At 32.8% G+C, this 21673-nt stretch overlaps 1 protein-coding gene across 4 annotated transcripts in view; it reads right to left on the reverse strand.

Moving 5' to 3' along the window:
- The window catches only part of FSTL5 (follistatin like 5), a 778095-nt gene that overhangs the window by 104284 nt on the left and 652138 nt on the right, over nucleotides 1–21673 (reverse strand). For 2 of the 4 annotated variants that reach the window (XM_053583826.1, XM_053583819.1), the window contains exons 11-12: nucleotides 19063–19089; nucleotides 10111–10229 (exon numbers count right to left, since the gene is read on the reverse strand). In XM_053583826.1, the coding sequence (XP_053439801.1) occupies nucleotides 10111–10229; nucleotides 19063–19089 (146 nt within the window). The remainder of the gene's footprint in view (nucleotides 1–10110; nucleotides 10230–19062; nucleotides 19090–21673) is intronic. The other 2 variants (XM_053583841.1, XM_053583835.1) reach the window with 1 other exon arrangement.

Here is a 21673-nt window from a genome sequence, read left to right on the forward strand (position 1 = left end):
AGTCAAAGCATAGGTAGTCATGGCAATTTAGAGGCTGTGTGTGCCTTAACTTATGTTATCATGGAACACTGTCCTGTAGAATGATTTTGATTTTGGAATATAAAAGGTGCAAAGGATACATTAAATTTTTGTCTGTACTTTTAATAAATTGCCAATATATTTAGATCATTCCTTGACACAATAAAAACAGAGCTGATGACGCTGGGCTATTATAAACTAATGAGGATGGCTTTCTTCTTATTTAGAGATGGTGTATTAGGTTAAACAAAGTTGACTCGTAGGTCAACCAGACCTTGATGTAATGTCCGACTGTACATTTATATTAGCCATGTAAATATTCCTTTTAAGCCTTGATTACCCCATCGCAAAATGAATATAGTAATATTATCTATCTCTTAGAATTATTGTGAGGATTAAATACAACCACATTTGAAAAGGTCAAGTAGTTGATACATGCACCAGTTATTTTCATATAGAAAATTCTGTATGAACTACATTTTAAGAAAGCTATAATAACTTACTTGTTTTTGATACAAATTTTTTTTCCTAATTTACAAATAGCTTGTGCAGAAGTTGGTTGTGCATGTTTAAGAGCTTTGGAGAGTTACTTTAAATGTGACATGATTGTTTCATACAGAGTAAGGAGATTTTTTTTCCCCCTTTCTATTTGTCCTTTAGTAGTTTTGTGACTGAGCAAATCTTCTGACTTTTTATCATTTCCTCATATGGAAATGGCAGAAATTACATTAGAATTTTGTCCATTGTTTATGAGAAAACAAAGTTATCTGAATTATTTCAGCTCTGTTTAAATTTAAAATGTTATACTGGCTTATAAAAATATTGATTCGGGTAAGAACAGCTGGTTAAAAAAAAGAAAACTGTAGAGTGTTAAATTTGAAACTCCTAGTGAACATAAGAGAAGAACATTCTTACAAGTGTAAGACCAGACAGTCACTGTCCTGGTCTTCTGCTTCTTGTAAAAAAAAGTTGAAATCCGGGCGGCGCCTGTGGCTCAGTGAGTAGAGCGCCGGCCCCATATGCCGAGGGTGGCGGGTTCAAACTCAGCCCTGGCCAAACTGCAACAACAACAAAAAAAATAGCCGGGCGTTGTGGTGGGCGCCTGTAGTCCCAGCTGCTCAGGAGGCTGAGGCAAGAGAATCGCATAAGCCCAAGAGTTAGAGGTTGCTGTGAGCCGTGTGACGCCCCGGCACTCTACCTGAGGGTGGTACAGTGAGACTCTGTCTTTATTTAAAAAAAAAAAAAAAAAAGTTGAAATCCTGGCTAGGGTCTGGTCCAGGGGCCAGAATTGGAGGGGCAGGCATGTCATATGTGTTGGGAAAGGCATACATCAGAACATTGGGGAGAACAAATTAAATACAAAAACCTCAGAGCTAACAGTAGGTCAAAGAACCAGTAAATGGAGGTTGACAAAAAGGCTTTGAATTGAAACTAACATAGTACTAAAGGAAATAATACAACTATGGCATATAAGTAAACATAAATTACATGGAACTTGAAGGTTCATAATGGGTCAACCTGATTAAAACCTAATGTGGAGGAGGGGCACAGTGGCTCATGCCTGTAAACCTAGCACTCTAGGAGAGTGAGGAGAGAAGATACATTGAGCTTCAGGAGTTTGAGACCAGGCTGAGCAAGAGTGAGACCCCATCTCTACTAAAAACAGAAAAATTAGCAGGGCAATGTGATAGGTCCCTGCTATTCAGGAGGCTGAAGTAGGAGGATTGCTTGAACCCAAGATTTTAAGGTTGCTGTCAGCTAAGCTAATGCCATGGCACTCTACCCAGGGAAACGAGGGAGAATCTGTCACAAAAGAAAAAAAAATCTATTGGGGATAGATGGAATTAACAAATTAAGCGTGCTTAATATTGTTCCTTAACACAATGATGTTATTTCCATAGGAGAAATTGTACTCTTTTAAAATTGATTTACAAAGCAATATTACTAAGCTAGTTTTCCAAGAAAAGAAATAAGAGTAAGAAAGTCATTACCACATAACCTGTAGAGTTAACTGACCCCATGCATACGCACATACAGGTTGTACTTATGGGAAGCTTTCTTAAAATAAGGAGAAACTCCTTATAATCATGGCATCGCCATGAATATTATTAAGTATCACAATCAGGACATTCAATCATGCTTTGATGCCCCAAATACACATCTCCCTGTACAATTCTTCTGACAGCTGGATAGTCAGCTTTTTTCTTATTTTGAAAAGTGGGATAGTTTGTTAATGTAGCCTTTAAACCTTGGACCCAAGAACTAACACTCATGTATATATACTGATTTGTTACTTCAGTGGAAATATCCATCTTCTGGAATGTATTCCTTTGCTGGACTAATTATCAAAGGCATGGCTATTGATTATTTAAAAAACCTATATTTTCTTTAATAATATAAGAAAACACAGAAGTGAGGTCTGTGAAAAATTTTCATTTTCAAAAGACATTTTAAATGGAAGTAGTTGTATTTAGTTTACTTTGATGCTTTGTATTTATCATCTTTACAATTATAGTAAAAGAAAACAAACTTTCAAGGAAAAGATCGAACCATGAAATAAGATGGAAAAACAGATAAAAGTTCCCTACTCCTTTTACATGTTTATTTCTATGTTTAGTGATGACATATGAGTTCCAGTAACATACATTCTACTCATTTCCCTTTTGGGAAACCTTAGTTGAAGAACGAAACAGGTTTTTTATTGCTTTTATATACGGTAGGACTTCTCTGTGACTATCACGCTCTGCCTCATAACTAGGAAAAGTTGAATAGAATAATAAATTGAGTTGTGCTTATGAGTTCTGGATGATTTACGTTTAGTTCAGTACAGTATAATCACTTAAAAACTGAACTTTTTTCTGTAGCACATCATCTCCCTAAGCAGATGGTGCCATGTCATTTTGACCGAGTTCTTCCATTTCCCATATTGGCCAGCACAAAAGTGCCTTATGTTGAAGATGTAAGTTTTAGGCTTAATATATTTTGCAAGACTTTTACTGATTGAAAAAAATTAAAGTGCAATGGATTTATCTTTAAAAAATCAAAAGTCTGTTTCCAGAGTAATTATATATATTTCTATATTTAAATTTTATTGTAATTCACACATAAATTGGTTCCATACGGAGTAACTCTTTAGGCCAATGTTCTTTAAAACTAATTTCAATATAATTTATATTTTTCTTGGTTGATTATAATTACAAAGAAGCTTACATTTGAGATCTTACAATTATGTGGTGAAAGGGAACTAGCTAAATAATTTGTAGTTAGATAGTTTTTGTTGTTTTTAACTAATTAACACAAAGTGAAAAAAGATCTATTTTTAAAAGCATCTTTAAAAATTTTAGAAGAAAATTTTTTAAAGGAAAAAAAATTAGAAGTTGTATAAGTGAAACTATTATCTTTTATAGATGAAAACCAGCAGAAAATATTTAATCATTATTCAAGAAATATCACTCCTGAGAAGATTATTTAAAGTAATTAAAGTAATTAAATGTAGTAATTGATTGTATAGGTGGGAAGGTATACAGGGAGGTATAAAGAAAGAAACAAATATATTAATCATATGCTCTTTTAAATTATTTTATTTTTATCATGCAAATATATAACTTTGGGGAAAAAAGCACAGATAGGTACTATTTTGTGAATAAAAGTAAATATTTGACCAGAAGACTTGGTGTAACTTTTTTTCTTTAAGCATAATAAAGTATCAAGTCACAGCTATAATAAGATAGATTTGAGTAATTTTATAAATCTCAAGTAAAACTTTTTTGATGTTTAAAGATATCTATATCAACATTTTTTTCCATCAGGTAAACTCTTCAATTATACCCTTAAACAATTTCTATTGAAAAATCCAAATAATCTTAAGCAGATTTCTTTCTAAGGTGCATGGAATGCATTTTTGAATGTGTGTAAATGGGTCCCTATTACTCACATAAAAATGTTGGCAATGGATTGAGCAAGTTATTTACATGAATGGTCACAGTTTCTTTTTCTATTTACATGAATGGAACTGCTTCCATTATTCTTATCAATAATTTCATAAAGAAGACTTAATATTCTTCTTTGGATAAAGTTACCTGACTCAATTAATAATGTTGTACACATCTCCATTACAGCGCTGTTGCACAAATCGTAAACTTTCTCATTGTTGTCCCTCCATTGGGCTCACCTACTGAGGTTTAATGGAGACACAATATGAGAACTGTAAAACAGTGTGACATTTAAAAAAACATTGGCGATCTGTTTAAATCCAGGATATCAAAGACCAAGCTCACAGATTTCCTTCCTTTGAAATCTGTAGAGTCATCTTCTAAAGAATATTTAGAAAGAGTTTACGTTACTCTCTTTAGGAAGCTCTTTGCAGGATATCATTGTAACCACTAAGAAGCAAAAGCTGAAATTTTTATCATTCTATAACTCATTGTAAGGTAAGCCATGTTTTAATAGAGACCCACTGAGAAAAGAATGAGTGGGGAAACATTTCTATTACTTTTCTGAAATACACAACGGGGTTGAATTCAAAAGGTCTTTCGCTGGTTACATAATGAAATCAATCTCCTGTATCATGTAAAGGGGATAGGGTTTAATAACTATTTTTATGGACCATGTTTGGAGAAGTAATAATTAGATAAAAGACAGAGTGAAATGCTGAAAAGAGAGAGTGGAGGCAACTCTAAGGGAATTGATGAACATCCTGCAGTCTGCCTTGTTTGATTAAAGGAGATCACCAGCAGAGACAGGAATGGAAACCCTTGACTTTCCCCATTTCTAACCTCAGTTTCAATTTCTCAGTACTTAAATATTCTGAACGCTACAGACAGCCTGCATCTACGTGCAAGTAGCGTTTTAATAGAATACTAATAGCGGTTATTTATAAATGTAAAATTCTTTTGGTATGCAGAAACTCTAAATGCAGAAAGCATCTTTTTTATGTTCTTCTATTGATTATTTTATTGAATATTGATGATGGATTTGCTGGGAGACAATCTAAACCTAAAGATCAACATGAAAACAAGCATAAAACATTTTAAAGGAGATTGACATCAGACTTCCTGCAAAAAAGTACATAGTGTATTCAGTTATATAGTTCATTATCATTTAAGTTAATGTTAAAACCAGGATTAGAAACGTCACATTCCACACTATAAGACCTAATAAAACCCAGTCGATTTTCTTTAGAGTTCTTTAACTTGTAGCATCCAGTAAAGAATAATACCATTGTACGTGTGAAGGAAAGTAGCTAGGATCTACAAAAAATAAAGATAGTCACTGAGTTAGAAGTGTTAAAGATTTAAAAGAGTGATAGATAAGGGTACTGGAAAACCACAAGAGTAAAAAAGTTGATACGGTAATTTTAGAAAAGCTTCTCATTCTTGAGCCTGTATTTTAAACAGTTTTTTAAACTCATTTCAGTTTGAACCTCAAACCCATAAGTCTGGAATAGAATTCTATTTGCTTAAAGTTCATACTCTAGGTGAGAAGATGAAATCATGTATGCAAGTAGGATAAATGTAGCGAGAATCCCACTTAGTAGAGCTACTTGACAGGAAGAAAAAAAAGAAGGAATGAAACCTGACATATTGTTGTATAAAGTCTCCCCAACTCACTATAGAAAGCTGAAACCTAATGTAATCTGACATTGCACCAAAACTGAATTTTTATTTAGAACAAGCAAATAGCTCCTTCTGAGAGGTCTGATGGACTAGTTTGTATTCTAAATATATCAGTTTTATCTAAATATTACTGATCAATATTTTGGGAATTGTGCTACTATTTACTCTCTTGAGTATGAATCTAAAAAATGTGGTATTCATGTTTAGTTTGATTTAATGAGAAAAAATGATTGCAAAAGATTCATTTGTTCACTTGTGCTCAAGAGATCTCTCTTCTAAACTAATAAACTAGAAACCCAAACTACTGTACACAGTGTGTCTGCAAAGGACCTTTTGATCTTATGATCCTGAATTAATAGACCCATGAAGTTTTATTTACCTTGAACCCATTCAATGATAAATTATTCTATAAAACATGTTTCACAAACACCCTGAAAGAAGAATGTGGTTTAGTGGGAACTGTAAAGCAAGGAGAACAGTGGGAGAGAATTAGATGTATGTGTGTGCATTTTTAAACTTCGAGAACGCACCAATGAATCAACAGCCAAGGCTCCCAGCATTGAAATGTTTGTAAAAGTCCTAATAAATAAGAATGTTTTTGACCATCTGTCATGTGTAAGGCACTATACTGGGATTCTAGGGACTAGAAACACCAATTAAACCTAGTCCTCGGTTACAAGAAATAAGAAGATGTGATGGTTGATTTCACATGTCAGCTTGGCTAGCCTGTGGTAAACAGTTGTTTGGTTAAACATAAGTGTGGATGTTGCTGTGAAGGTGCTTGTGGAGGTGATTAACGTTTGTAATCAGGGACTTTAAGTAAAACAGATTACCATCCTTACGTGTACGGGCCTCTTCCGGTCAACTGAAAGCCATTAGAGCAAAGACAGGTTTCCTAAAAAATAAGGTATTTTGTCTTAAGGCTTCACCATGGAAATCCTGCTTGTGTGTCTACCCTGCCCTGCAAGTTTAAGACTGAAGACTACAATATCTCCTTTCTGAGTTTCCAACCCATTGGTCGGATCTGTGGATTTTGGACTCAAGACGATGGCATCAACTCTTACCCTGAATTTCCTGTTGGCAGCCCAGCTCAATAGACTTTGGACTTGACAGTCCACCCATGATTGTCTGTGCCACTCCCTTAAAACAAATCTTCCTCTAGATAGAGATAGAGACAGAGATGGACAGAAACAGAGACAGAACCAGAGGTGACAGAGAGTCCCGTGGAAACTGAGATGATGGACACACCATTCAGTCTGTTTCTCTGGAGAAATACTTTCTCCTTGCATAATACTGAAAATTTTCTCACGAAATCATTTCATAAATACTGATTTAAATCGAGTGGAATGTAGCAACAAATACCTTGTGAAATTGTCATCTTTCTCCTGTTTAAACAGAAAAGAACTTCATGCAAGAAACAATTATTTCATTTAATATTTACTCTGAAAGAATAGCATGATCAGCCTCCTTCTTATTCTATTCCTATACGCCTATGTATGCATAAAAGTATCTGTGTAAACATATTCCAATTATTCAAGCTTACCTTACATCAAGGAATGGAAAATAAAAATGCAATGTAAAATAAAAGGTTTTTACTGTGGCCTTTCTTTCATATGTCGCATATAATAATTAAATGAGAAATATGTCCCTGTTGGTATAAGTGAGTGCCTATATATTCTGTATTTAGAAATCACAAGTGGGAATTTGTGCGAACAATTCCCCTTTCTCTATATTCATTTTGGTGCTTTCTAAAATATGCTGAGCAACTGAAAATATATATTTTAATTTCAACATCTAATGAAGTGAAAATGTAAAATAAAATGGTCATCATTTGATATTTTTTCTCTTTAAAAAATGTATACTTTTTTCTTACTCATTTTCTTTATCCTTCCATAAAAATACAGAAATATTTATAAACTTTTAAGAATACAAACATTCTACCATTGCATTTATTTCATTTTTAATGATTTACTTCTAGAATAATGCCACATTAATAATTATAGCCCTGGTTATAAGACTACTATAGGTTTCCAGGGGCTGTGAGTTGTAAAATCTGATAAATCGGTTCTTTTTTTTGTTTGTTTTGTTTTTTAGAGACAGAGTCTACTTCATCACCCTTGGTAGAGTGCAGTGGCATCACAGCTCACAGCAACTTCCAACTCCTGGTCTTAGGCGATTCTCCTGCCTCAGCCTCCTGAGTAGCTGGGACTACAGGTGCCCGCCACAACGCCCGGCTATTTTTTTATTGTGGTTTGGCCTGGGCTGGGTTTGAACCCACCACCCTCGGTATGTAGGACCAGCGTGCTTCTCACTGAGCCACAGGTGCTGCCCAAGATAAATTAGTTCTTAAAAACTAGTTACGTTTACTTTATTACTGTTGTCATACCCTCGTGAATAAGGGTTCTTTGAAGAAAATGAGTTAAAATTGTCACCATTCATGTTTGGTTTTCATGTCTTTTTCAATATTTAATTTCATCTAGACAATTATATATAATTTACCTATAAAAATTCTCTCTATGTATATTTTGTATATTCATTTATTTCCCTCTCAAGATAGAGAAATTTTACACAGTTTTTACTTTAGTTGTTTTAGAAGCATGCCTAATTAAATATTCTTGAAATGATAAATAAAAAGAATATTTTAAATAAAATATTATTTAAAAATTAAATATTCTTTAATATGCTTTAAAGAGTGAAAAGTTCAGGTAAGTGAAATTCACATCTCTGTTGCCCAGGAATGTCACAAAATTTCCACATCAAATTTGTGCTTGTTCTTTTAGCGTTTGCTTGCAAGTGGTTTAGTTAATGCATCCAAAGCTATCAAAAAATGTTCTGGAAAATAACTTCTCCAAGTTTTGGGTCACATGCTGTTGAGTCCTTTATTGACACTCTGGAATAGCACACGTGCAGGAAGAACATTCTTTTTCTCCAAATTTGCAAATCAAATTCCTGAGGTGACAGTTTTGTGATGAAGAGTATGGATTTCACAGGTTATCTTACTAGCATTAGCAAATCAAGTTTCAAATTCTACGGAAAATCAAGAGATACATGGCAGTTGGCTACAAAACTGATGGCCCTGTAGAAATCAGAGAGAAACATTTTCCTGGAAAATGATTTTGGTCTGATGTAGGTGTTATTTTGCTTCATACCACACTTCCTATATGTGCTTTTAGCCTAGATTTCTCATCTAAAATGTTTTTGTAAAAATATGAATGTGGTATAAAATTAAAGGATTGGCTTTATCAGAGGCAAGAATTTGTTTTTATTCATGTGTTATTTATTATAACACATTTATATTGTACAATTATATTCATAATCATACCTTATTCAAAAATAGTGTTATTAATAATGTAAGATTAAATTAGAAAATAAAATTATATGTTAAATTTAAGGTGTCTTTGTACTTACAGTTAAATTATAACAATGAAAATGGTAGTAATAGTATCTAAAAATTTAGCCTATGGCTGAATTTTTTTTTTTTTTTTTGTTTTGAGATTGTCTCCCTATGTCACCCTTGGTAGAGTATGAGCATCACAGCTCACAGCAACCTTAGACTCTGGGCTTAAGTGATTCTCTTGCCTCAACCTCGCAGGTAGCTGAGACTTAATTGCAAACAAGTACATGAGCATTGCAACAATGCCCAGCTACTTTTTGTTGCAGTTGTCATTGTCGGTTCGTTGGCCTGTGCCAGGTTTGAACCCAGCTCCCTTCCTATATGTGGCTGGTGCCATAATCACTGTGCTATGGGCAATGAACTGGCTAAAACATTTTTAAAAATAAAATTGGTTTCATTTGTTTCAGGAACATGCTCAACTAAATCAGTTCCTCCACTTAAGAAACAAGACATTAAATTGCTTTGTCCTACAGAATGTCTAGGAGAAGTTGGCCTATCTTATCTCACGCTCATTTTCTCCTTCTTTTCACTCCCCAGCATGGCTATAAGGTGTAAATTGTTGTCTCTGTATATGGGTACATGACAGCAACATTGGCTACTGGTAGGATAGAGTGAAGAAATGAAAATAAAGGAACTGATATTTTCCCTTAAATCTAAATTGTTCATTTCATTGAGACCTCATGAAAAATTAAGAATAAAGGCAATCGACTTTTCTAAAGTATCTAATGTGTACCCCAAATTTACTCCAGATTACTTACTCAATTTTTTGCTTTATTTGTGAAAGTAACCACTGCCTACACAAATCAGAGGCATTGTAAATTAAGGAACAGGGTAAGTTATTGCATGCTTTGTTGATCCCTGGTATTTTACTTCTATCACCTTATTTTCATTGCAAACAAGTACATGAGAATATATAATACATTATTTTGTCTTTTTCCTCAAATATAAAGCCTATATAGAGTAACAGCCAATATCATAGGTTTATTTTTCTTTCTAAAATAAGTCTTATATATGTATAGTTTTCATTGCATTTCCAAAATAGAACAGATACATATAATGACAAAAGAATTTTTTGATACTCGCCTGAAATCCAAGGAGCTTTTCACTGGGCTTAATATGCCTCTGAAATTCACATTCTATAGGTTGTATCACTTTGATTCCATCTTCATAAAAAACATAGAACATGTTCCCAATTCCCAGACCTTAGGAGCAAAAACACATTTAAAAGTTCAAAAAAAATTATCATAAATTGGTACAACCCAAACTCAGTGCCCCTCACAGGGAGCAAGAGATCAATTTGCGGAGTCGTGTAATGTTAATAAAGCAAACCACATGGGACCTAAGTCACGTTGTGATATTCTGCAGAAAGTCTACTTTATCCTCCCAGAGCTGCAATTCAGTGGTTTATTTTAATATGTTTTAAATAATGTAAATGGAAAACTTATACTCTGTGAGATTACGTTGGATAATTTGCTCCTTAAAAATAGGCGTTGACTAAGGAATAAATGCTTTTTGAAGAATCAAATGTAATCTAATGTTTTTATTACTGTTCACTAGGGAAAATTAGGTGTCTATGAATATCTTAAGTGCCCTAGATTTTGAAGAATGTATATTTTCTTAAACTAATTTTTGTCCAGATAATGTTACATAGAGATTTTACATATTGTTTGTACACTAGTAGGGGCAGGGGTCAATTTTGTACTTTGAAACAAATTAAAGGTCTTAGAAAGATCGGTTGCATCATGTAAATCCTACTTTGAATTCTGCTGACACTACAGACCTGGGTAGGTGACGTCTCGGAGATTAGTCTCCTTTACTTGTATGGGAGGCTACATGTTGACGCCTGGAACGCCGGGCAGATTAGCCGAGGTCTGAGCCCGAGCAGCTCGTGCAGATTCACGTACACCTGTTCTCTGTGTAGCTTCTGCTTCTGTCCCGTGCCACTGTGAACAGCCCCAGGCCTCTGTCCTCCTTCTCTTCTTATCCTCATCTACATAGCTCCTTTGTCTGATTGTACTGATTTGCATACTCAAATTTATTCATTCTAGTCATATCTTACATAAATCAGTGATAGCGCATGGTCTTCGAAAGATAAGCAATCATATTAAACGCTTAATAGTTTAGAAGTCAAACCCTTGTTGCTAAAAGTGTTCAAATTCTAAGACATCTATAAAGAGATAACTTATTTAAATACCAAAGTATTCCTTGAGGTTTTTTTTTTTTTTTTAATTAGTTGAGAACTCCTGTAAGGTTGATTTAGTCTAGCGGGGGCTTTGCATCCACTGAAGATTACAATAAAAGTTTATTGATTTGTAAAATTATTTGTGCATTAAATTAACTCATATTTAATCTTATAAATGTGTTTCTAGTAAAAAAAAAAAAGTCCCAATTTTGCTTATTTAGCCCTGTATTCATATACTCTTTAGAGGAAAATGTATTTATGTATTCAAACTTATTTAGGACTTTACTGGTGTTTATATATAATGTGTATACATTTTTCTTTTAGTACATAGAATTATTTCTAACCATATATATTGTAAATGACTCCAGCTTGTTTGACATATCTTACTATTTCACAAATGATTCCTAGTAGTTCATATATTAATAGATGTAATATTTATCAGTTAATTTTGCATTTTAATTCCAGAGAGCGCTGTGTTAAAATTGGATATTCCTGAAGAGTAGCGGAAGTGAAAAGAACTAACTTCTTTAGGCCTTTCATAAAATAAAATTTAGTTAGCTGTTATTTATAGATACAGTCGTGTATAAATGAATACAAAATCCATGACCAAAGGATACATTTTTTTTAAAAAAGCACATTAGCACTTTGATTAATATCACAAAAGCCTCCTGTAAACATTAACATAAAGTTGATAATACAATATATCCGTAACCATCAATTTAATATTATTGTTCCTGAATATCATAGCTGCAACTTAACACAGCCAAGCAGCAATGTGGTGTCTGATCTTCCCCTGCATCAGGTATATACTATGTTTGATATTTACTACGAAGTTCTTAACATTTTTGATTGAACATGACTTCCCTCCTGTAACTCCTCCAAAATACTGCTCCACAATCATGAATTTGAATGTGTTTAAACCTCATAACTCTCGGAGTCTGGGTTGTTTGTAGTGGTTCTTGAAATCGTTTCAGCTCTTACTCCTATGAATCCTTTCATTATGTCATTTTACCATTTTCTGCAGACAAATGAATCAATGAGACTCTACTGTGATTTATTGCACGGATACAATTTCTGAGCTGTATCTTCCTCTAAAAAAACCACTTAATCCAGCCAAAGCACTCTTTCAAATCTGAGAGCTACTTTCTTGATTTTTACAATATGAATTCCATATCAACATTTTTACAAAGCCTAAATTACTTTCAAGGTTAGAAGTTATAGAAAAAATACAGACACATTTCATTATGTAAAATGTAGTTTTTTTTCTTTTTTACATTTAACTGATTTTAGTGGGCGATATACCTCTCCTCAGTGCTAATGAAATAGTAATGCCCAGAAAATGCTATCTATCACTGTATTTGAAACAGTAATTATAAAGTAAACACCTAAGTATTGATCCTTCTGCTTATGAAATAAAACTCTAAACCTTGAAAGCTTTTTGGGAGCTCCACCCCTATTTACTCACAAAGGTAATATTTTGCTATTTTTTTACAAGATATATTTTGTTCCTCAAAAGCTTTATTTAGAGTTTAGAAGCAGAATTTATGGTTTGGACATATGACTTAGATGTGCTTCTCTTAAAATTTTCTGCTATAATGTTGCACATACATAGATGTATTAAGATTATACCCAACAAAAGTCATATAGATAACCTCATGATGAAGGTGTGGGGAACTGAAGAGGCATGCACATTTTCATTGGGGCTTTCATTAGCCTTATGTGCAATAATGAATTTGGGGGTATTCATTCTAGCTATTACGTTTCTATGTCGTATATGTTAGGGGGCAGAGGATGAAGGATTATGACAGAAGGAGAGAGTAAACTTCATCCTCTGGATTCTGACATATCAGAGGCAAATCATTATAGCAAAATGCTATAGGCTATCACATTTACTCTTTACCATGGGAATTTTCATTAGTCTGTGTGATAATTTCTCCATAATAAATTAGGAGATAGTAATTATACTTACATCATGCAGCTGTTGTAAGAATTCAGTTAAGTAGAGTAGGGTAAAATAGTCAGCAGAGTGACTGGCGCACAGTAAGATTTTAAGAAAGGGTAACTTGGGTGGCGCCTGTGGCTCAAGGAGTAGGGCGCCAGTCCCATATGCTGGAGGTGGTGGGTTCAAACCCAGCCCCGGCCAAAAACCACAAAAAAAAAAAAGAAAGGGTAACTTATAATTTGTTTAGTTGACCGCTCTCCTTTGAAACACTCTGTTGAGAAAGCAAACAGTAGAATGGCCTACAACCACAACGCGGCTCCTGGCCTCATTTTTCCTCAAATTTATGCTTGAGGTACACTGCTAAGTTTAGACTTCTGTGACCTTCAATTTTAGGTCCTGTTTTTCTAGAATCTGTGATGTAATCTAAGAAGATCAACTTCATTTTCTAGTACATTATTTCTCAGACTTGATCCTTTCAGGGAATCTGCCAAGTCAAAAACTATTTTCAAAATAATATGTCATTCTTATTTCCTCTCTGAATTCTCATACAAACGTGGAGTGTAGTTTTCAACAGGCTACAAGAAGTGTGATGTTCCATGTATGATATCACAACAATTCAATATAGAGGCAGACATGGGAATCTATAAGCCAAAATTAAAAGGGTTTGCAAAATCTAAAACAATGTGACTCTCTCTTTTTTTTTTTTTTTTTTTTTGGTGGAAAAGAAGATGTAGCTTTTTAAAAATAATGTGCTATTTATGTCCATAGCTAATAGGCTAATTATGGCTATTTTCAAAATGTTAATGAATGAATATTTTAAAATTATCTGTTTTAATCTGATTATCTGAATAATAGTACACAAAACTAATTTGTGCACACACACACAAAACCTCTTTAAGTTCTTAATTGTATTTGAGAATATAAAGGGGTCCTGAGTCTCAAAAATTTTGATAATCATGGTAACTTTTAATTAAAATTCTTTCTTTATTAGTACATTTTGTTAAAGTACATTACAAACATTTTTGACATCAGTGAAAGATTCCGCCATATCACTAACAGAAAAGATTGGAAATATGTGCAGGTTATATTTTGTTTTTTATCCCCTGGTGAAGACAGACACATGAAGTCTGTCTTTCCAGGTTGTTAATCTAATGGAGCATAATGGCATTAGAAGGTGATTTATAATTTGTTTGCTTTTTGTGCACTTTCTTTTTGCTTTCCTGTTTTGTTTTGTTTTGTTTTTTCCATCCACAGGGAAGACATAAGAAAGAATTACTTGCAGTCTCCTGGGAAAGCAGTATTCCCCACAGGATTTTCTAATCAATACTGCACTTTTAACTACATAAAATTGAGTGAGGAAAAAAAATGGATGCCATGCAGATTCCTGCCTCAATATGTTGAGAATGAAAGGCTTTTCAAGAACAGGAACGTATCATGTTAACATGATTATATATACTATTATTTATATAGTATATAATTTGTATAAGCAATAAAATTTGGTAAATTTCTGATCATTGAAAGCATATTTAAGTCAGTTATAAAAGATATTTTGTGGTGATGAGTTTCCTCTTGTAACTTTAATTGACGTTCCTTTCACATTTATGTTATAGTAAATGACAAGTTATAATTCCATGATGTAATGACTAGGTAACCAATCAAATGTGCTTTGGTAAGATTTGGTGTAATATGAAATTATTTGTTGCTATTTTCCATTTCACTTTAAAGTGACACTAAATTTATATATGTATATATATATATATATATATATATATATATTTTTTTTTTTTTTGTAGAGACAGAGTCTCACTGTACTGCACTGGGTAGAGTGCCATGGCGTCACACGTCTCACAGCAACCTCTAACTCTTGGGCTTACGCGATTCTCTTGCCTCAGCCTCCCGAGTAGCTGGGACTACAGGTGCCCGCCACAATGCCCGGCTATTTTTTTGTTGTTGTTGTTGCAGTTTGGCCAGGGCTGGGTTTGAACCTGCCACCCTCGGCATATGGAGCCAGCGCCCTACTCACTGAGCCACAGGCGCCACACTATATATATATATTTTGGAAATATAAAAGAAATCTACCATTTTTAGCTACTGAATAATATACGTAAGAATAGATGACCCACATTGTAGTTCTCACCTTGTATAACTCAACAGAGATAGAATTTTAGTATGGTCATTTTAAAAGCTTAGGTTGATGTAAGTTTTTAACAGAGAAGTTAGTGGAGTGCCCAATGCAAACACTAATGGTTTAATTATAATTTAATCGGCACAATGTATTAGCCATCAGAAAGCATATCTTCACCTCCCCAGTGCTACTTCTAAATTTTATGAATTTAGAAGCCTTATTCTCTGAAAATTATTTTTAATTTTATGCATTAGCTCAATATTATTGTGAGGGAATAATCTGAGAATTTTTAATCTGAGAATAATTATAAAAGCTCACTAGATTGACATACGTTATTCTATGGTTGTCAGCCTTTCTCACGTGGTACCTTAGTCGTGGCTGTTACCACTTTAAATAATTTTAGGCTAAGGAAGTTAAGTTTTCCTGCTTCTTATATGCATTTTCCCCTACTTTAGTGACACTGGAAATCTCATATTACAGATAAAAAAGTTAATCTCATTATGATGTTATATTATAGAAACTTTGTTGTATAATTTCACTGCATTTCTACTTGTATTTTTAATTTGTTGGCGTTAATCAACCCAACTAATAGAGTGATTTATTTTAAATGTTTTGGTAACACATTTTGTATAAAAAGACACATAAATATTTACAAAGAATAATTAGGCAATTTTAATAAATACGGATTTATTGTTACTTTCAAATTATTTATATGTCATAGGAAGCCAATATTTTTCAATATGTGTTCTATTGAATATTGATAGTACAGATATTCATCAAAATAACACCATGTTCTAATAAATTTAGAAAATGTTGTGTTATGTCCTGATCCATTCCATAAGAGTAATAGACATCACTTCTTGAACTTAATGTTCATCTTCTTGAACATTAAAATTAGGATATGTGCGGTTCAGACAGAACTTCCATGACTATAATTGTTTACATTCCTGTAATTTATTGCCTAAGAAATGTAAATACTTATTATTAACTTAGACCTGAAGGCACCTGAAGTCATTTTTCACTAAATGAACATTAAGAATTACTGTATTCAATTATATTTATTAGTTCTTTCACCTTTTGAAAAAGAAAACCAATCATGCTGAACATTTTCACATGAATTTTAAAAATAATATAGTAAAATTATTCCAATGAGAAAAATTTGGACTTGAACCTAGCAGACTGAAAGTTTCTTTAGATTGAAAATTTAGGCCAGTATTAAATCTTATTCACATATGAATTTCTAATCCTTTTAAAATGTTTGATATTTACTAGGCCCTTTAAAATATTTGTCCACACATGAGTGAGGTATGTGCTCCCCAGAACATTGTCTTGTTAGAGCTCTGTAAACTAAAATAATCAGTAAAAAGAACTGAAAGTTGACCTACAGAAGTAGAGGGCACTGTCTCCTAGGTGTAGATATTAACATGCCTGGCAAAATATGTATTATTAAATTCCATTAAATTTATTTAAACTATAAACTCTGTCCAAAGCTAGATTCTAATATTCATGTTTTTCAAAATGATTTTATAAATAATAGCATAAAATAATACACTTTTAACACGTAGGAATAAGCAAAATGACAGTATGAAATGTATTATCATTTTCAACTCTATTTCTAATACTAACATGCCTAAAATTTTACCACTGATTCTCTTTTGGATAAATTCTTCTTGGCTAGAGACAAACATGCAAACATAAGACACAGCTAGAATAAAAAGAGAAGTGGTTCTCACAAACATGTAATTTATACCTGTTATTCTAATTTTTCTAATAGCATTAGAAATTTGCTTTTGCATCTTTAGTTTGGTATTATTCTAATTATTATTCATGAAATAATCATACATATGTTGGAGTTAAGTGCTTTCTTAAGCTGGTCTATTATCTCTGGTCACCATTACAATTATTTGTATATATAATCATTTTTTAATTCTAATGCCTTGCCAATATTTGCAGCATTATAAATATGAGTTTACAAATGTCTATGAATCTGAATCAAGTATGTTGTCTTCAGATATCAGTTTTTTAAATATTTTTTACTCTAAGAAGCAATAAAATACTCTGATGATAACTGCATATAGACTAAAAGATTTTAAGAATTTACCCAAATGCACTTACATATGCCTTAAAATTATCTACAAAATGTACTAAGTATATATTTTTTGTTGTTAAGCATATAGTACATGTCAAAAAAAATCATGGAGAGTAAGAACATAATTGGTAGAGAACAATTACTGAAGATTAACATTTCCAAAAACAAAGAGAAGAAATTTTTAAATAGATAAGAATATTTCATATAATAATCTCAGCCTGATTTTAATTAATCTGATTAATTAAAATTAATCCCCACTTTTGATGGTGGCCTGAAGAGTATCATGTGATTTTACTATTGTTCAGTAAAGATTCTTATAAACTGATAATGTTCGTGGTAGTGATCAAAATATAAGAAAGAGTTTCTTCCCTACTTTAAATTGATTTACATATCACAGGTTTGTGAGGAGACTTCAAACTCTATTTCAAGCATTGTACTAAAAGCATCTGACTCAGTGAAGAAAAATAACTCACCCAGTTTTTTACCAGCAATTATCTATCAGAGTCAGGTCTGTGGTACTTGATCTCTGACTTCTTTTATCATTATAATGGATCTTTCCATTATAATGGAAAATCAGGTTTTAAAATGGCCAAATACTCATTTGACCTCCAGAGCAAAGACAGTATTAAGAGATGCCATCTAACAGATCTGTCAATGCTGGCTACAATAGTAGTTGAATCGTGCACATCAAATGTGTAATAGCAAAGTAGAATAAAAAGAGAGAGTATAGTTATACCAGAATAAAAACATATGTTAAAAAAACTTGAACAAAAGATTTTAAAGTGGCAAATACAAGGCAGAAAAAACAAGCTGATGCCTCATTCTTGCACACAGAATTGAGATGGCTAAATTCCAAGATTACTTGAGAATTTCTCGCACAGGGGATCAGGGACTCACGTTTCTACAGGAAGCTAAAATTGGAAAAGAGAAGCTTTGTCTAAGAGGAGGTGTGGGGGCAATTTTGGCAATTGCTTACCAGGAGTATAATGATGGCTTACAGACATTTTTCTCCTATGAATTTAAATAGAGCACAATTGTTGGAGTATTTGAGACCTGGTCAAACACATTCTTCCCAGCCTATGTGATTAACTGAGGAAAAACTAATGGCAATTGCATAAGGAATAACAGTGAATGCCATTTTTTAAGTGCTGATTATATCTAAGGAACAGACAACAACTCTATGAGTGTTGGCTACTATATTCCTTTTTGAGATAAGAAGACTATTGCATAAAACAGCCCTGTCATTCACCCCATATTCCATAATGGTAGAGACCACATTTGAATCCAGATCCTCTAAATATGTAACTCATTTTTTAAAATAATTTATTGATTCCCTTCATAAGACAATGGCTTTTATAATTATTCTCATTACAAATTAATCAGAGTTTATTATGTAAATAATATTTGTGTTTAAAAGATTGCTTGTATTTCTTTGGCCTAATCTTATATTCTTGAAACATTTTAATATATTGCAATGAAATTTCCAGGTTATATATCAATTATGAATCAAGCTGATGAGAAGTAATAAACATTTGTAATGTTAGCAGGTTCAAACAAGAATACTGAAATATAATCAATTAACATTATTGAATCAAAATAAAGAAGAATAAGGCAATTATTGTACAAATGATAGTCAACAAATGTAACACAAATCAAACCAAGATTGTCACAATGTTAAAAATATTTGAGTTTAGTACCTTCTTCTCTCCACAATATGTTAGCTACTGAAGCATGTTGAAAAGAAAAAGAGAAAGAAAAATGAGTGAAGAAATCATTAACTGAATAGCAACATACTGGTAAATAACTATTGAAGAGGTCAAATCTCTGGGGTAGAACATGTACACAAAAGTAGTGACATTGAATTCAATAAGGCATTTTAAATTTATAAAACAATAAAATGTTGGGATCGGCTAATAATTTTGTGGGCATTTCTTGAAATAGTCAATTTCTCTATTAATGAAGAGTTTGTTAATAAACAAAACATTTTATATATCATTGAAAAGAATAGGATATTTAAGACAATTTTATCAAAAAATGTTTTTAGAATAAGTATTGATTGTCAAATTATTTATTTAGTTGACAGTTTACTTAAAAGTTACCCCCCAAATTTATGCTTTTTATAATTTGTAGTAATATTCCACCATAATATGAAATACTCCTGAACAAGAAGAGTTCTTGTAAACACAAGATATTGAACACAAAAGTAGCCTAGTTTTAACTAGTAGACATTGTCTCTGTTTCAAACCAGATAGAAAGAAAATATATCTAGAAATAATTATGTATTTCAGCACATACTGAATTGTACAGTATCAAAACTAAGTCAGTAGAGAGTTATAATATTAAAACAGAAAGAGAAAAAAAGAACAATGGAAAATATTGTTGAGGAAATGTCCCCCTCTTTATAATTAAAGGGCACACTAACTTTATATATTTTCAAAGTTAAACAACATAAGTAAAATGAAAGCAAAACATAGAAAATCCCATACACGGTTAATTACTTCCTGGTTATTTTGACCATATTAAGGAATAATCACCGTTTTCTTTAACTGAACACGTATGTACATGTAATAAGGCCAAGAATGGAGTTTAGCACTCCTTTTTTGATGCTTAAGGCCAAAGTTATACACCTTTCAGCACCTGCCGTATTTCCTTTAAATATGAATTGTTAAAGGTAGGCATTTTTGTGGGTTATTTTTAGTGTTTTTAATTCCTTAACACTATTCATTCAAATATAAATACATGATGCATACATTCCTTCAGCACATATTTTGCTGTTATTTACGTTCCTTCAGCACATATTTTGCTGTTATTCTCATGTGTACAATGCCTTCTGAATAAGGATGAAAAAGTACAAACTTTCAGTTATAAGATAAACAAGTAATGGAGATGTAATGTACGGTTTGGCTGGTGATAGATGTGTTAATTAACTTGATCATGATAACCATCTTACAATGCATAAGTACAGTATTTTCAAATCATCATCTTGTATACCTTGAACATATACAATCTTTATTTGTCAGTTAAATATTTTAAAATTATAAAATGGAAAGACAAAACTTAGTATCAAGGAGAGGCTGTAGACAGGAGGGGAAAGAAAACCATAGAAACAAAATAATTACAACAATGTGATAGGTGAGACAGGAGAGGCAAAACAAGAGTCAGCAAATATGAACAAGCCAGAATGATCATTGCTGTGGGGAAGATGTGGAGTGAAGGCTCCACTGGGTGATGCTCAGTAGGCAAAGTGAGCTCACCCAAGCTGACAGGAGAGCTGTGAGGTGTAGGAGGTCCAGAGAGGTTATTCCACATGCATTACAAAATCATGTTCAAGGCATGCCAACCAAAAATTTAACACTTCCAGAGATTATCAAGAAAATACACACACACATACACATTCAGATAATTTCAAGTAATCTGGCAAGTTGGGATAATAAAACATATAGAGAATGAAGCAGGACCATTCATGATAAGATCTTTATTTCATACTTAAGGCCAAAGTTTTTGTATACAATGCAAAAGAAATTTAATTTTCTTTTACAGGTTTAGGAAAGTTGAGTCATGTTTAGAAAGCATTATTACTCTGTCTTATAGAAAAAGATAGCTAAGTATATGTTCCCTTCTATTGCCATTAGTCCACCTAATTGTTACTGACTGAGTGCCTAGCTAGTGTTAGGCATTGTATTCAGCACTACAGAGAGACCCCAATCTTTGTTCTAACAACACAGACTATATTCTTGATGAGTAAACAAAAAGTCTCTAAATGATGACAGAAAAAAATTCAAAATTACAAGTTTAATGTGTTAGGAGAGAGTGAAATGAAGTAATATGAGTGCTTTTATTGAGTAGATTAGACATATTCACTGAACCTAAGGGAAACCTTCCTAATTATAATGATTAAAGTGAAGTCTGAAAGATGAGTAAATTAAGCGGCAATTATAGGGATTAGACTTCTAGAAATAAAAAAAAAAAGCATGCACAAAATTATAGCTGGATGTCAAAACACTCCTATTTTAAAGGACTAAGGACATTGCAAGTATGGACAGAGACATTTTAGGGTAGGCAATCATCTACAAAGAAAACCCCTCAAATACAAAAGAACCCATAATACAATACAAGGTAAAGTCCAAGGACTCACATACTGAACTTAAAATTACAAAAGTAAAGGCTAGGTCAGGGGCAGTAGCTCATGTTTGTAATCCTAGGACTCTGGGAGGCTGAGGAGGGTGGATTGCCTGAGCTCACGGGTTCAGACCACACTAAGCTAGAGCAAGACACTGTCTCTAAAAAATAGCTGTGCATTGTGGTGGG

The sequence above is a fragment of the Nycticebus coucang genome, chromosome 1 (genome assembly GCF_027406575.1).
Source record: "Nycticebus coucang isolate mNycCou1 chromosome 1, mNycCou1.pri, whole genome shotgun sequence".
Lineage (NCBI taxonomy): Eukaryota > Metazoa > Chordata > Mammalia > Primates > Lorisidae > Nycticebus > Nycticebus coucang.